The following is a 17333-nucleotide window of genomic DNA, read 5'->3' as shown; positions in this document are numbered from 1 at the left end:
ACAATAACCAACTTTTAAAAAGGCTTCTGCAAAAAAAGAAAAGAAAGAAAAAAGTAAAGAGAAGAAAGTGTGACTTATAGTGTACAAAACCACACCAAGGAATTCCATAATCCAGACAAGGGTGGTTCAACATGAAAAATTTTTATTATGACTTGCCTTGTATACTTGTATATTGTCTTATAGTTTTTATACTTATTTGTTTTTTTCTGTAAGCACGAAGTACCGCAGCAATTTCCTAATGCTGTGAACCTGTTCACCCATATGGCAATAAAAACCTTCTGATTCTGATTCTGATTCTGATTCTTGCAGTATTTTATATTTTCCACAAACATGCCATAATAGCTAGCTCGTGTTTTACAAATGTAAGGAAATATGGGTTTAAACCCATTTTGAATCCTGAGAGAAGATTCTAGAACAGAGATCCTTTGGAACAAAGTTAAACTGTGTGCTGAGCTTCGTGACATGAATACATGCAAAAAAGCAACTGTGTGCACTGTTTCTACCCAAAGTGCTTAGTCTTCTTCTGCGAGTGCTACTGATGTTTATTTAGATGAAGACGTATGAGCCTGAGAGGATTTCTGCATCAGCAGAAGGACAAAATAACAAACATGACATCTTTGAATTCCTAGTGGAGTCTCTGTTTTGCTTGTCCTGTCTCTGTTTCTCCTGTACACGGATGCACTGTCCCTCTCCAGTACCAGGAAAGGTGTCCATTCAAATGTTGTTAACATGCCTTCTTGGAAATGAAAGTTGCGTAATTACCTCTGATATGGCATCAGGTGTAGGAATTAGCATCGGACTGAGAAAGAAAAGAGGCGGGGACTTGGATACGGCATGGCAATCCTTCCTAATGAGGTGAAAAAAGCTTCACAGGCTTCATCTGAGTCATTCAGCAGAGTTGTAGGATGCGTGTTTAGACCTGTAGCATTAAACAGTAACAGATTACAAAACACAACTGAAAAATCCAGCCTCTGCTGAATAACCCAAATAAAACCCTGCAATGTTTCCTGCCAGGAACAGAAGTCAGCAGCAATCAGCTATGTGAAGGAAACATCCACGTGTTGAAAATGTGTGAGTGATGCTTCGTGATAGTTCTGTCTGCTTGGCTTGCCAGCAAAGGGGAGAGTCTGTGAAGATTCCTGCATCTCTTTCTATCTGTTTTACACACTCAGGCTGAGGGCAGTGATAAGATGCAGGAGGAGGGCTTGACTGCTTGAGAAATTCATAAAAATGTGAGGTATTTTCCCAAGTACGCACATGGCAGATTATGATAGCTTGAAGTACTTGGTGCTGATGGTATTGTTAGTGCAGTGAGCTTTGAGTGATAGGGGGTGTTTCTCTGTTGCTTAATTGTTAACTTCTGATGTTTTGAGTAGTTTAGGCTCACATCTCAAAGTAATACATCCATACTGTTTCTATGGGATGGGGATCCATGGTGCTGTAATGAAGAAAAAGCTTAGAGAGCATTTTTGGGCTTTTATAACATCAATATCAAATGTTGCTATAACAGCCAAAATACTTGAAAGTTTCTAGTGGCCAATCTTCTGCTTACAGTAACTTTAACTTCATTAACATTTTTCCATTCTTTAGTTATCTAATTAAATAAACGGACTTTGACATTAATTTAACACTTTTTATTACAGAATAATACCCAATGGCATACTTTCTAAGGGTACATGGAGCCTGGGTTCTTTCAAACACAACTAACCTTCTCTTATGATTTTAATTTGTAAAGCATCGCAGATGAGTTTGTGTACCTTATTTCCCGATCTTTTAATATATTACCTTTTTAAATTGCCCACCAGGAGTTCAGGCAGTGAACTCCGCCTTCTCAGTATTTAAATCCACAAATGTCACCCGGAGCTCAGAGAACTGGAGAACGTGATCTTGACCAACACGTTTGGATTCAAGGGAAAAGCCTTACAACTAAATCCAGCCTCTGAGCTCTAATTGCCTAAAAGGTGAGACTTGTCTTTGCTTATTTTATGTAATAAATAAATAAAATAGCAGGCAAGACTTCACAGGATGACTTGCACAGTGAATTTATGGTTGCACTTTTTTTTTGGACATTTTTAGCATAATGTAAAGTCTGGTACAATAGTTTAATGACTTTCCACTGCTACGTGATAAGTTCCACTAATGTGTTTTTAAAAAAAATACTCATCAAGCGAAGCTGTTTCTTATATTTTGTTGTATAAGCAACAGATTTTTCCATTATTTATTCTCCTTTTCTCCCCCTGAAGGTTTCATCTGCAGTCTCCAACCCGGCAATCTTGGAAACAGTATCACACTTTTTTTTTTTTCATTTATTTATTTTTTTATTTTCCTCCCACTCTCGGGATTTAACCTTCGCCCAGTCCGCGGCTTCGCCCCCCTCCTCTTCAGAAAGAGGGTGTATAGTTAAAGTTGGCCCGGAGATGTGGTCCTTTCTCCCGCTTACTCTGTATTGCATCAGCCTGCTTTCCCTCCAGCAGCTGCTGGCTTTGCCGGTTGAGGAGCGTCCATACAGGTAGGACAAACCACTTTACTACTACCGCAACGATTATTACTTCTACTGCTATTATGTTTACGTCTCCTACTATTATTACTGCCGTACTAATACTCCTCTGGTGCGCTTATAGACCCAATCTTGACTGCCTGATAGGACCGTAAACGCACCTGGAGCCGCTACATGTAAATGGTATATTACTGCGCCGCTACGAAGGCGGTTTGTTCCTACTTAATAAGCACTATGACCTGCCTGGATAGAGCATAAATAGCGCAATATTATATTTATTATCGCACTCTAATTAGCTGTAGTATCGTTACATATCGAACACAACTTTTTTCTCCATGCGTAACTTATGTCGGTTAGTTAAAATTTACGGTGTTTTTAATTTCAAGCAAACATTACATTCCCAAATATTTGCATTTTTTTCAGGCGAGTTTGACAATTTTCTAACAAGAACACACAATAATACTGCATCACAGTGGCTTCAGTTTATTTTTTAAAAACATGCGTTTACTTAGTCTGAGGCAGCCTCTGAAAAGTTTAATCATTTTGCCTGTGGGCGAATCAGTCACGGGGGTTAGTGTGTGTAAACGTGAGGCTGTGCTGTGTGTCAGGCTGACAATAGATAATAAGCACTGCAAGGTCAAAGGCTGCCCCATGACTCAATAAAACACTTTATCTCTCCTGGAGATGTGTGGCTTTGGATTTTCACATACAGACAGACTGTAAAAAGAGAAGCAAAACCCATTTTAATTTTGGAATAATGAAGTCTTCAGTGTCTGGAATCAGTGCAAGTGCAGAGACTTTATTAAGTTTTACTGTTTTATTTCTAATAGAAGGTCATATCTCCTCTTATTGTGAAAGGAAATGCTTACCTTTACAATAAGTGATTATGACATAATAGGCAATAAATGGGATATACTAGATCAGATCTACCTGACCTTTAACCTAGATTTAACTCTGCCCGTGAAAGTGATAAGTGAGGTAACTGACATCTATGCTGCAGGAAGCCTGTATTTTATAAGCAGTTCAGATGTTTTAAATTTTCTAAATTCCAAATCTTTTTCACAATCGTGGCTCCTTTTGTTCTTCTTCCTCCACCTCTTGCTCTCAGCAGATCTCACAGGAGGAACTGTTGATAGTGGCTTTTGTTCTGTTTGCTCTCCCTGTCATTGGGCTGGGAAAATGTAATTTCTAAACGTGGGAAAACCAGTTTGTTATTATGAATAGCCCAGTCATAAATACCATCACAGTTCATTGTAAAGGCTCTTGTGAGGGGATGAATGGCACCCGTACTTTTCCACTCTTCGTCGGCAGAGCTTTTCATTACAGAGGCCTTTATTAGACATGAAGCAACAGCGCAGCAAACATTTGTGATTAATAACCGATCAACACACACACATATACACACTGCAGTCCACCCAGCCAGTGTGAGGGAGGTCTGTCATTGTGTGTGGGGTTGCTAAGAATGCAGATGAGTTACAGTGAAGGGTGCCCTCTTCTGGTGGGTTTTGGAGCCATAACTGCTGACTGTCAGCACAGATGTGTTGTAGCAGCTGATTCTGCCTGACTGAAGTTGTGATGCTGTTTTAAAGCAAGCATTATATCTCTCATTATTACGAGAGCTGGAAAAAAGCTGTTGTTTTTCATGATGTCTAGCAAAGAGGAAGTCAAGCAAAAAGCATGGCTTAAAGAAAGCACTTAAAATCTAATACTGATGAGATAGGAGTGTAAGAAGATCTGAGAGTGGAATTTTCCTCCAGGTGGGCAAGCACTCATGTGGCCATGTCCCCCATCTCGACAAACACCTGCTGCTGAAACCTAATCAAAAGGAAGGGGCAGCTCTCTGTTTGCACTGCACCTGGCCAGCACCGTAATCCCCCATCAGTCCCCTCTTCCATTATAAATGTTACAGGATACTGTCGCCTTCTGGTTTTACATTTCTCGGTGCAGTTCATTTGCCTGGATTTGTTCATGTAGTTTCTTTAATTTATGATCTAGCTTTTTGCCTTGCATACTGAAAAAGCTGATAATGTAACAATAGAGCCCTCACCAACTTCTCACCACAAACACGACTGCCCTCAATGTGGCACCTCTCCAAGTTTGTTTTTGTGATCAAGCTTATTTTAGATAGAGAAACCATAAATTAAAAAACAAACAAACATGTGGAGTGCATGTTTGAGCCTCTGTTCACAACTGTTTAGTAAGCAAATTATTTGCCAATCAGAAATAACTTTATTTAAAAAAACAAAACTGCTTTGTAAGAGGCTGTCTGATTGGATCACTGTTATATTTGGAAACAACACCAGCACCTGCCCGTCTGTGGGGCAGTTTTTGCTGTCATACTACAAACAGGGGACGTCTCAGTGCTTTAACCATTAAGTCAGCTTTTCCTCTATTTTGCCACTTTGAAAACACAGGAAGTGATTTCCACCCATTGGCTTCACAAAACTCTACTTTTTCCTCACTTTGCTCATTACCTTATAAATGTTCCGACTGGATTTTATTAGGATTCTCCCTCTTCTCCTAACCCCACAGAGTGCGTCCTGTCCGGTTACTGTCACAGGCTGACAGCCTGATAATATCAGACACAACTACTTCACATTTTTTTTTTGTCTGTTGGACTCTGAGTGTGTCGGAGCTCAGATGTCTGTCATTCCTTCCATGTTCTGGTTTTGCGTCCATGTTGTTTCTCTGTGTCCTGATATGGACACGAAAAAAAAAAAAAAAATCCCACAATGATGTCGTTACAATGCCAAGCAGGCGCTTTCCAAACTAGGAGAAATTGTTTGTTCTGCTTAAGACATGCAACACATACCCCTCATTATCATTTTACATAACATCTGATTTTTTTTTTTTTTTTGTAAATGAAAATAGAGTCTGCAGCTAGACAAGTTTACAGATTCTAGAAATGGGAAACGGCTCGCTGCTTGCAGACTGAAGACTATGAAGTTCATTTGCGGCCACGCTTTTATTACAGTAGCTGGACTCACTTGGCCTCTGCTTTGGACCAGGATGATATGACACATCATCCTGTGTGTTTAAGCTGCAGCTGCAAGTTTGCTCGAACATTTCAGGGCCGAATAAAGTCATGGATTTGCTAAATCTAGCACCTGGATTTGACACGATGGCATCTCAGACGTCCAACAGAGCATGGCCTCCTGCCTTTCTGTTGTTTGTTAAGGGATTCTGCATCCTGTAGATTTGATGTCTCTCAAGAAGAGCATTAATATCTCCTTAAACCACCTTTATGTTTGCAGGATGATTAAAAATATATGAACTGAAGCAAAGCTTCTTCTACATGCCTTCTTTGATTCGTAGTGTGTTGTGGGGCTGCTCAAAAATATGTTTAGAGTACAAACATTTAGAGGTAAATCTGAACAAATACAGGCTGAAGTTGAGAAGGTTGCAGGCAGGGAATTCCGCTGTGGATTAATGTCTAAGACCTAAATTCCAACCTTCACATCCTTAAAAAGCAGGTTTCTGCTCACACAGAGAGCCCCACCATTGCGGGGTCTTGAATGTACAGTACAATATTGTACATACATGTAAGAGGAGCAGCCTGTAGTCTGAGTGTTGATCAAAAGGCGTCTGGAAAATAAAGGCAGCCTCCGTGGGGAAAAGAAACCATGATTGTCTTGTCTACATGCATTGCAATTATGTGGTTTGTGAGCAGACATATAGTTTTTAACTTGACATCTATCAGTCCATGCAGCTAAGTTTGTTCAGTGGCCAGAAGTGCTTGTATAATGTAAGTTACATCCCACTGTTACAGAGTATAGTAGCTCCATTGTTTTGTATGAAATAAATCAGCTTCTGTTATTTTGGTTATTTGTATCCCAGTCTCCCCACTGTTGCCTAATTTCAGATGACTAATTTATGTGCCAGATTTGCTTCGGGTTGCGACTGTCTTTCAGCCTCCTTGGTGATCAGGAAGTGTACTGGCAGCATGGTAGTAATAATAAGGCACCTTGCCCTACAAAGTTTCCATCATTGTCTTGTTTGCTTCAATTGAGACACATTCCTGTTCTATCGATTTTTGCTCCCCATTCTGGTGGATGCTTTCACTTTGAAGGCGTATGTGTTTGGAACATATGTGTGTGTAAATTGGAAACGTTGCAGGGTTAGGGTTGCATTTATCCACTTAAATCTAAAGGGTCAGGGTTGGGATTAGTGTGGGCCAATCTTAGAAAGGCTTAGAGTTTGGTTTATGTTGGGTTTACCCTCCAAAAGACTTCGGGTTGGAATTTAAGGTTAGACTATGGTTGACAGGGAGGCCATGGCAGCTGAAATCTGTCATTATCATCTATCTGCTGGGATACTCCAACTTTCATTTGACATCCTAAAACCATTAATACAGAAGCCAGGCAAAAAAAGCAGATCAAAAGCTATTGGCTTCATGTTTTACTTAACTGTTAAGTCCCCAGAAATCATCAGTCAAATGGAATTTTGTCTTAAAGCCCTAAAGCTAAGATAATGGAGCAACTAAACACAAGTAGCTTGGATAACTTTGATTTGCTGCCAGTCACAAAGGTCTCCATTACTGTCATGTTGGTCTTAGGCTTCACTAAATAAACTTGTCTTGTGAGATCAAATTGGTACTTCCACTTTCTTTTAACTTCCAGAAGAAAAAGAGGAGGAAGTAGATCTCCTTCTTGGCAGGCTGACCTAGGATTTGGGTTTTGCATCCTGGTAAACATAATTCAGATAGTAATTAAGGTGAAATTGAAATCTGCCTTTATTCTATTAGAGAAGTACTAGAGAACACACGTGGTAAATTCTTGAAATTAAAAACATCAGACTTCAAGTGAAAAGTAGATTTCAAGTGCAGACCCTCTGGGTCCAGGCTGGGGTGAGGGTTTGCATGTAATGGTTAGATCGTAGGGAGGTCAGGTCCAACCAAAATGCAGAGTTTGTTCCTGGTGTCATGGATCTCAAGGGGGACGGCTTTTCTTACACTGCAGTCCATTTCCTGTGGGGTTTAAAATTTAATCTCCTTTACCTCGTTAATGCACACAATAAGCATAGCTGGGGGGGGGATGTCTACTCTGGAGTACCAGATGCTCTGTCCTATAAGTCAGGCAATTAGTATGTGGCAATAAATCAGTTTGATTATTATTATTGCCTTCATCACCACAGCACCTGTACATGATAGTTTCTATCCATTTCTCGAGAATTCTTTCTTATTAGGGGGAACGGGTCTTCATGGATGGATTTGAAAACGTTTGTACTTCAGAAAATATATTTTTCTCTGACATTAAACTGTTGACCTCCTAGATCCAACATACAAAAAGAATGAGTCATGAGCACCGCAGATTACAGCTCTATCGTATATAGAAGAATGGACTCAGAATAGGAATCACATCAATTATCACTGATGTTAAAACAAGCCTTAAAACAATGAAAACGCTGTGCGGTTACAGTGACTGTCCTTCTGGAAATATACTAACTATACATCTTGTGACTGGACTGTGTACATAAATTTGTGAGTTTGGTGTGGGGCCACCGCTGCTGCTATGCAAATAAGTTTTAATCTTTTACTGTGCGGACCATGCGGATGTAATGTGATGATGTGGCACCATGGCACACCGAGGCCTGTCCTGGAAATAGTGCTCTCCTCTTTCTGTGGCCTACCATTATGCAAGTATTTATTCAGCCATTGCCATTGTTGGATAGCAGGTCCTCTACAGGCTACCAGCTCTGCCAGCAGCGAGCCAGCAGCTGCACTTCACATTTATGAGAGGAGTCTCAAACCAACCGCAGCACAGGCTGTGAAGTCTCAGGAAAAAAAAAACACAGGAAAGACTGAGCGCTCATGAGGAAATAACACGAGTCAGCATTTCACATGTGGAAGGCACTTTTTTAATATAATAAAACTCAGTGAAAGGGTGCTATTTTGGCAGATGGATTTGTTCTGATCCCGAACAAAAATCACTACTGTTGGACCTCTGGTCATGATGTCCACCTTTTTATAGTTTATTGAGGCATAACATAATTTTCAACTCAGTGTCACAGCAAAATGTGTAATAACTACATTGATACACACAGTTAAATATAATGTTTTTATAAAAAGGCTGTAAAATTATAGGCTGCCTACATTTTTTCTCACAATGTGAACATGTAGTTAACATTGTGACCAAACAATGATCTTAAACCTTACTGAATAGTTTCGGTGCTAAAGCCTAACCAAGCATTTCACAGCAGGATGTAAACCTACTTATCTACAAAGGGAAAGCACCTTGATAGCCATGCAAAGATGCAGACCAATGGATGATAGGTCAAAAAGTGAAGGCATCTTCTAGCTTTACAGCCTTTATTAGTAAAAAAAAACAAAAAAAAAAAAACTCAGCTTTTGTGTGTCCTGTGGACCAACATAGCTATTCCTCAGTTTGCCATGAGACTGAGTTGTCATTGTTTCTTTTTACTTCTCTCAGGAAGCTGAATCATACGGTGCTGCATAAACACAGTGTTGACAGAGAGGACCTCAAGTGTCAAATTATGAGAAACGAGTGTTTTTGTCAAACAAAGAACAGATGGCGAGTCGGCCGGCGCTGTTTGCTGAACATGCCTGACCCACCGGTCCACCGCGCTGCACGCTGTGCTCGTCTTAACACGTTATTTAATCTTGTGTGCATTCTCAGAAGCCTATTTTTACCGAGGGACTGATGACAGAAAAAAAAAACCTATCCACATGACTGCATACCACCAGGAGTTAGTGAGGAAACATGTAATTTTATATTTTTACAGAATTTTCATGTTTGTACACTTGGCTTGGAATATAACCATAATCTCAAAAATAATAAAATCTCAAATAGTCATGTCTCATCTGAGATGTCAGCATAGCTGCACTGCTTCCTGAAACACTGGCTTTGATTGCATAATGCAATGAGCAAAGCAGACACAGAGTCTATGCTGCTTTTCAGCAACATGTAAAAAAACATGAACTTTTATGTCATGATTAGGATGTGTCCACCTGGATGGGGAGTGTGCAGAGAGCAGTGTTAAGACAGCAGGCAAAAATAATTTATCAAAGCTATTTTAAACCTTTTTAAACCTTTAAACCTGCCCTTGGTCACAGTATCAATGGCAACATCTACAAGAATGCCTAAAGGTTTTTTTGGAATTAGCTATGAATTTAACCATTCAGCTCTGTTGAAATATCTGAACACTAATTTACTGTTCAGGTACGCACTTTTAGTCATATGGTTTGAATCCCTCTCGCTTCTTTCGAACACCTTTTCACCTGACTTCTCTTTTCTCCTCAGGTTGGATGTACTCAACAAACTCATTGTCCAGAAAGATGATAACCCTCCTGCTACAGAAAGCCAGACTAACAGCATGGTCCCATCTTCATCCCTGACCCAACCCCCAAAATGGCTGCCTGGATTCCTGAGACACCCACCGGCATCAGGAGCGAGAACAGCCTCTCTTGCCCTGGCATGGGCACGACCCACTGAGGCCTTCCAGGTTGAGCGAAGGGCACTGAGAACTCGTCGCCATGCTCACTCACGAGGGAGTCACCACGCCAAACTGATGCGGGTGGGATGTGTCCTAGGAACCTGCCAGGTGCAGAACCTCAGCCACAGACTCTATCAGCTCATTGGCCAGAGCGGCAGAGAAGACTCTTCCCCCATTAACCCTAAGAGCCCCCATAGTTATGGATAAGTTAGATAAAACCTCCAAACAGCCGCAGCAAGTCTATAGCTCCATTTATTTATCTCTTAATGTATTACTGATAGTCATTGCATTAGAGTTCGATGTAGTCCATAACTTTTATTATACCTGCCTTAGATGACTGATGCTTCTACTTTTTGTGCACAATATACAGATTTGAAAGTTTAAATCAGGACTGATAGAATCTTGTTTGAACCCCCTGAACTGATTCCTCCCACCAACATGAGAAAGTTTGCCTTTTGAGGGTCAGTCAAGTCTTTCTGAATCTTCCTCTTGAACATTCAAAAGAAGCCAAGAGGCCTCGGGCTGACGTTTAAATCCTGTTAATGTAAGAATGAAGGCTTGTCTTCAACACCATCCAGTGGCCCGGTCCAGTCTGCCAGCTGACCTCTCCAGCGGTGGTTATCCTGCCGCTCACTGATCAAACACTTAAGCCACTAATGTGGATTTCAAGCTGCACCGTGAGCTGGAGCCCTGTCAAAACCAATGTATTCCTAAAGAACTTGTAAGCGACCCAATGAACCCTTTTACCTCTTTTCCGTGGCCCCCTTTGTATTAATTTTGGAGCTCACATGCAATTTCAGTATGAACACTGTTACCCCTGGAGTACACCACAAGTGTCTGGTTGAACTGTGAATTCTTCATTTAGCAGGACTTTACCACAGAATAAAAAGAAGAGGGTCAGCATCTGTTGCTTTGGATGGAATGCAAACAGAAACCGAATCCCCTAAGGATCGGTTTCAATTCTGAGTTACAGTGGCTGCTCGGCTATCACAGTAGGCGGCAAAATGAACCTTGGAGCCATGGATCAGTGCTCTGTTGCTCTGCTGCTGGCATTTTCACCGCTGGAAGCCAAGTCTGAAATATTAGCCTTTTCACGTGATTCATAAGTTCCCCGTGCAAGTCAGGACTCTGGACTGACAGCAGCTTAATAAACCTAATTGATTCAGTCATAGTGCAGTGGCTAGGTGGGGGCTGAGGGGCTTTCAGAGTTTCCCACTGTCTGCAGCATAAATACAAGATATGGACACATGCATGAAGGGTTGATTCACTGAAAATGATTAAAAAAATACTCCCATGTTCCCATATTTACAGCTTTGCCTTGCAGTTTTTACAGAGTAAAATGGGCTCTCAATCTGAAACAAGAAGCAACTGTTAAACTTTTTTCAGTGTAGTCGGTGCCACAATGTTCCCGTTCACCTCAGTGCTGAAATCTTGTAGATTGTAGATCAGTTAAAAGAAATAAAACCTTGCATGCTTTTGGTTGAACTGAACTAAAAAAAAAAAAAAAAAAAAATTAATTTGACATTATAATTACAACACTTGATGTTTTATGCTTTGGGAGCAATCAGGCAAAGCAGATTGAAAAACCCTTTTCAAACTAAAATGGACAATTGAATCATGAGTCATGATTTTCTTTCCCCCCGTATGTCATTAAAGTGGAGGCCAAGATGCAACCCTGCAATCCCCCAGTAATAAGTCAGAGCTTCAATTGCATCACATTTGATTTTGGATTTTGTGAAAAAAGCTTTTTTTTTTTTTTAGGAAGACTGAATAAGAAAAAGTCAACTGCATGTTACATTTGGCAAGACTTGTCAAAATCTTCTGCTAACACCCTTACTATATGTGTAGTCTGCTAAATGGGTTTAAATTAGTCCCGGGATGACTGCTAAAAGCTTTACTGCTACAGTGCTGGTTTGTAATGAGAGACCACAGCAACCAAAATTTTAGGTGTTATAGTGCCCAGTTTCAAATATGTACACAGCATCAAAAGCGCTTGTCCTGACATTTCCCATCATTCTATTTATGGCCGTCTCCAAAGTGGTGGGCGGATGGTGGACTGAAAATAAATGAGGTCAAAATTATATTAAAAAAAAAAAAAGAAAAATCTATAAAACCCTGCATTTTGGGTGAGAAACATATAGTTTTTTTAATTTTTTGTTACACATTTCTAAACATGTGTTCCAGGCCTTTGATGTATGTTTGGCTACTCTTTATGTTTTAGTGTTATTTTTTATAATAAGGATGCAGTCCACTGACAGATTTTTAGTTATTATTGTTGGTCCTATAACAGCATTGGTTTAAAAGTCACCAAATACCTGGTAATACTTGACAAATCGAGTGACTTTACAGTGTGTGATCTACATCTACATGTTCTTTTATATCTTAATGTCTTTTTCCTTTTTTATATATTTGCATTTAGTCTCTTTTTTTCCTGATCTGTCTGTAATCACAGGGGCTGTGAGGTCACAGGGTAATAATAATAATCAGTGATCCACTGGTCTTAGATTGTTCAAAAGCTTGCTGAGGTGCAACTCTCTCTGCTGTAATGGAGCTAATCAATGTTTCGTGACAGATCATTAAAAGGCTTTTCTAATGCTAAAAAAAACCCGGTTGATTTCTCTACTTTTTAAAAAAGTCTCACACACACACACACACACACACAACACACACACACACACACACACACACACACACACACACACACACACACACACACACACACACACATGATCCTTGTGTGGGTATGTGTTTGTGCTGCTAGCCTACTAGGAAACTTATCTCCTGTGTTTGATCTATGCTCTGGATCATTGTGCTCCCAGTCTTTTCATTTATGTAGAATGTTCTTGTGACATCAGACGTTGCTTCGTGCAGAGCTGATACCTCCTCACAGAACATCCAGAGCCAAACGCGCAGGACTGAGTTTAGCAGTGTTGCTGTTAGCTCTGTTAGATACAGGCACATCTGAGCTGGGTTTGTTTTTGCTCATTTTCCATCTGAGAGTTACTTGATCTTCTTCAGGATCACAAGAAAGCACTTTAATGCAAGCATGTTTGTGGATAGCTTGTCACAGTTTTAATTTCACTCATTGTTATGAACTTGTGAAAAACAGATTACTCTTGTAAATGTTGCTTTTGAGATTGTCTGCGAATGTGTTTCAGTGCACTCCATGTGGCGTCACTGTGAACATCGTGGGCACCTGTGAATATATATTTATATATATATAAAATCAGCCAAAGTATTTAAAAAAGTTATGTATTTAAGTTATCTTTGTGAGTTAATATCTGTATGTCACCAAAGACTGTTTATCTCATCTTTTCCACTGCTGCTTAAATATGGTAGGAAAGGAAGTCTTAACTGTAGTTAAAATGTTACTGTTTGTTTGATTCTGTAAAATAAAGAGGTGTGCTGTAGTGTGATGAGTATAGTGTGATTTGTGTGTGTGTGTGCGTGTGTATTCTCATATCCTTCTAAAAGACACGAAGCTATACGTGATGGTCAGATGAGGCTGCTCAAAAATCCCAATAAGGTTCATGATATCCACAACATACACCCCCCTTTATCTTGCCTTCCACTCTCAGGCTGTCACAGTGGCCTTGACTGGCTGTTCTGACCCAGTTGTCCCGACCAAAGTCAATCATTACATGACAAAAAGTCTAATCGGGGACAGGTGACGACAGTCCTTGAGTAATCAGAATATGATCCGATAGCTGTTAGTGGTCGCATGACTGGGCGACAAACCCAGATTCTGGTCAAAAGAAGGCAAGCTATTGGTTAGTAGTATCCAGCTGAGTGGAGGAGAGAAAATGGGAAAGAGGGGGTGGGGGGCATTTGAAGGATTCTTATATAGTGCAGTGCAAAAGTCTTGAGCCCCCCCTAATTTCTTTATATTTTGCTTCCAAGCAGCCAGACCTCCTTTAATATTTTTAAAAGTGGTCTTTAAAAATGTGTTTAAAAAATGGTATTAATTCTTTTTCTTTGCTTTTTCACTCATTTTCATTCCAGTTTGTACCTGACCATTTTCCATTTTTTTTTTTTGTTTCCTAAGCCACTTAACACTGAGTCCGTATTGTTTCTGCACATAACAGACAACTTAGCAAAGAAGTGAAAACTTGGCACACCTCTGCATGTTGTGCAGTGTGTCCTTAGGAAAAAAGTAAGGAAGCTGGAGGACAAAAACAAGAAGAAACAAAACTCTCTACAGCAGAATCTGAACCTGACAGGAAGCAAGCCAGAAGCTTTAAAAGTGGAGTGATATGTGAAGATTTAGACAAAGTTAAAAGCCATACAGCAGCATTTTGGACCGATTGGATGCTTTACTCAGATAAGAAAACAGTGCATTGCAATAATCCAATTGAGAGGAAATAAAAGCATGCATAAGCACCTCCAACTCACTTTCTGAGGGAGAGCAGTCCTGAGTTTAACAGTGTTTCTTAATTGGCGGGAGTCAGTACTGACTCTGTATGATTCTTATGCGCTCATACATCTGTTTAAATTAGAAATACGTATTACTTTTCCAAGTTTATATTTCATTCCTCTATCACTTTGCTCCTAAATTTTATCACTATGTAAATATCAGATACCAAAGAAGTGCACCATTGTGAGTGTTGTCATATCGTCCTGCCTGCAGCTGAAGCATGTCAGCCAGCAGAAACTGTGTCACATACCAGAGAGCACTGCCTCCCCATGTTTGCTGGAGAATTCATGCCATTTTTCTTAAGAACAGTAGAAAAACTAACACCAACTAAATAGCAAAAAAGCACATTGTGTCCACACTGTTGTTCAGGTCAGCTGACTGGAGATAGCTGATTTACTTCAGTGAATTTAACTAACTGGAAACTCGCAGAAAGCCGGATCTGATTCGTGTTGCCTAATGGAAAAAGGCAAGACAACATTTTATGCTTGGTGGAACGTAAGTGCAGTAAAATTTTCCACAGCGATCAGTGGAATGCAGTCCTGCAGCCACAGAATATACTCTAAGTCATTAACGTTGTAGGACTGACACCAGAGAGTGAGAAGACACAGGGGGTGTTAAAAAAACAAAAATGAGAGTTCCACCAAATAAATAAACTTTTATGAAGCTGAGCTGCTTTATATGCTGATTAAGCCAATCAAATAACTGATCAGTTGCTGGGGGTGTAGACAGGCACTGCACAAATGTTTAGGGTCACTCAGGTTGTTGTTTTTAAAAGAAAAGCACAGGAAAAGAAGTGGTAAGGACTGACAAATACAGGTTTGAGGGGTCTGGGTCACAGAAGAACAAATGATAACATGGTGTAGGAATCCTTGTTGTTATCAGGCAAATCTGTTTCCAGAGTCTGATTGTCTCTCTTTCCCCAGCCACCTCCTCCAGCTCATCCAGGGGAACACCAAGGTGTTCTCAGGCCAACTGAGAGAACACACTCTTCAGTGTGTCCTGGGCCTACCTCGGGGCCTCCTCTCAGTAAGACATAACTGAAACACCTCACCCAGGAGGCGTGCCCAAACCACATCCCCCAGCACCTTTTGCTTCCTGTCATGTGACAGTCAGGACCCATTCCGCAACCTGAAGGTGCAGCGAAGCAACCCTCTCGTCCACTGGGAAGACCCCCAACAGGCAGCGAGCCAAGGGGATACAACAATACCCACCCATACCTGCTGCCTCTCACTGAGGGCAACTCCAGACTGGAACAGAGTCCAGCCCCTCTCAAGCCGAGCATTGAGGTGAGCCCCGTTATATCAAGCTGTCTTCTCTCAACCTCATGCACCAGCTCAGGCACCCTGCCAGAGAGCTGATGTCCCAGTAGCCAACCCCAACGGGTTCACATTTGATGATATACTGATATCAGTTCCACACAATGTATATCATTTCTGCTAATGTATCATTCACGTTCAGTCACAGTGTATGTGACAGTGTATTTTAACACTGGAATCCAATCCAGTCATATTAACTCATTCTACTGTGGTCCACAAGCATACCAGTCATCATCCAAGACTAGAGAAGGTGAGGATTCACACTCAAGAGGAAGGGTGCCAGCTATACCACCCCTGGGTGCTGAAATGAATCTGACAGCCAAAGCAGATGCAGCAGATACAGTACATTCTCTTAGAGTTTGAAATCTGGCAAAGCAAATGGGATACTGAATATTTAACTGTCCTCACCTTTAACACTCTGCTGCTACAATTAGGTATGTTAGTCATGGCTTTGGATAAGTTTATATGCCAGCTCAACCTGTCCTCATCACAGTGAAGCTCACTGTTTTTTGTGTTTAAAGGATCTTCAAGCGAATGACCTTTTGCCTGGTTTGTTGGATTTTTGCTTCCCACCTGCTCCCCGGCACATTTGTTTGCCACAATGACTGCGTGACCCCAGCCTGATAAAAATTTGGATTTTGGACTTTTTCCCCATCTGTTGTGTTGAGCGTTTAGGTCATCATCATGAATTGTTACATTGCACAAAATGGGCAAAAATCTGCTTTGCCTTTAGTTGCTGGAAACACACATATACCTTTCCTCAAACACCAAAGAGCTTCCATACTGTGCAAAAGTCTTGAGCCACCCCTCATTTATTTGTATTTTCCAAGCAGCCAGACTTATTTTAAAAGTGGTCTTGAGCAGTAGTTCCTCAGGCTTTCTGAATGCCTTTCCACAATTTTTTCTGGTCTTTCAAAGTTTTGCTGATTGACAAGAAAAACCTATGTTTCCCAAAAATCCCAAAACAGGAACAAAGTAAATGTAGAGAACATGAGGGAGTAACGGACTGAGGGAGAAAACGGAGCATAGATACTTCTCAGCACTTTTCCATTAATGCTGCAGCATGCAGAGTTGGAACATCCGGGAAGTTCCAGGTTAGTTGTGGACATCCTGATTTATCCTTTGTTTGTTCTGTTGTGTTTAAAGGTCAGTGGTTCAGTTTGTGCTTCATTTTCCTGTGTATTAGAAAAGAAGATATTTGAAGGGAATTTCAAGCTCTCTTGTTGAGTGGGTAAAAACTCACCATTGCATTTTATACAGAACAAGAATAATAAATAATGATTGCATTTAAATATGAGCAATAGGAGTATTTAATACAATACTTGTGTATGCCAGAAGTAATGGTATTCCAGTGAAAACCTTTATTTGTGTAATGAAAAAACAAACAAAACACCATGAAAATGGAAAATATCGGAGTTGGCTTCATAAGTAATGAATTGAATAAAATTAGAACAGTGTACATCCTGTTGCATGAGCAGTGTCCCGTCAGTGTTGTATGAATGTCTGAATGAAGCTGTGATGACCATTAGCATAAAGGTGAAGGCAGCAGTCTGAAAAAGTCAATGTGCAAAAATGAGTGTCTCAGCATGTACCATAATATCGTGTCACTTCAGCAGTTCTTGTGGTGCAGTGTATTACTATTGCAGCAATGGCC

General features: G+C 40.5%; 1 protein-coding gene across 1 annotated transcript; it reads left to right on the top strand.

The window, feature by feature from the left end:
- The first annotated feature begins 1880 nt into the window (after positions 1–1880).
- adm2a (adrenomedullin 2a) lies at positions 1881–13359 on the top strand. The gene is made up of 3 exons (XM_030719703.1): positions 1881–1961; positions 2244–2509; positions 9757–13359. The coding sequence occupies exons 2-3, from the start codon at positions 2418–2420 to the stop codon at positions 10154–10156; spliced, it is 492 nt and encodes a 163-aa protein (XP_030575563.1). The 5' UTR covers positions 1881–1961; positions 2244–2417; the 3' UTR covers positions 10157–13359.
- The last annotated feature ends 3974 nt before the right edge of the window (positions 13360–17333 follow it).

This window comes from Archocentrus centrarchus, chromosome 23 (assembly GCF_007364275.1).
Source record: "Archocentrus centrarchus isolate MPI-CPG fArcCen1 chromosome 23, fArcCen1, whole genome shotgun sequence".
Classification (NCBI taxonomy): domain Eukaryota; kingdom Metazoa; phylum Chordata; class Actinopteri; order Cichliformes; family Cichlidae; genus Archocentrus; species Archocentrus centrarchus.
The sequence above is the reverse complement of the archived record's forward strand: the minus strand, read 5'-3'. Positions and strand labels throughout refer to the sequence as shown.

What these genes read in the sequence shown, in the direction of transcription:
- adm2a (XM_030719703.1), top strand. Translation starts at nt 2,418, where the DNA reads ATGTGGTCCTTTCTCCCGCTTACTCTGTATTGCATCAGCCTGCTTTCC. An exon ending in GTTGAGGAGCGTCCATACAG is followed by an intron (nt 2,510 to 9,756) that starts GTAGGACAAACC and finishes TTTTCTCCTCAG; the next exon opens with GTTGGATGTACTCAACAAAC.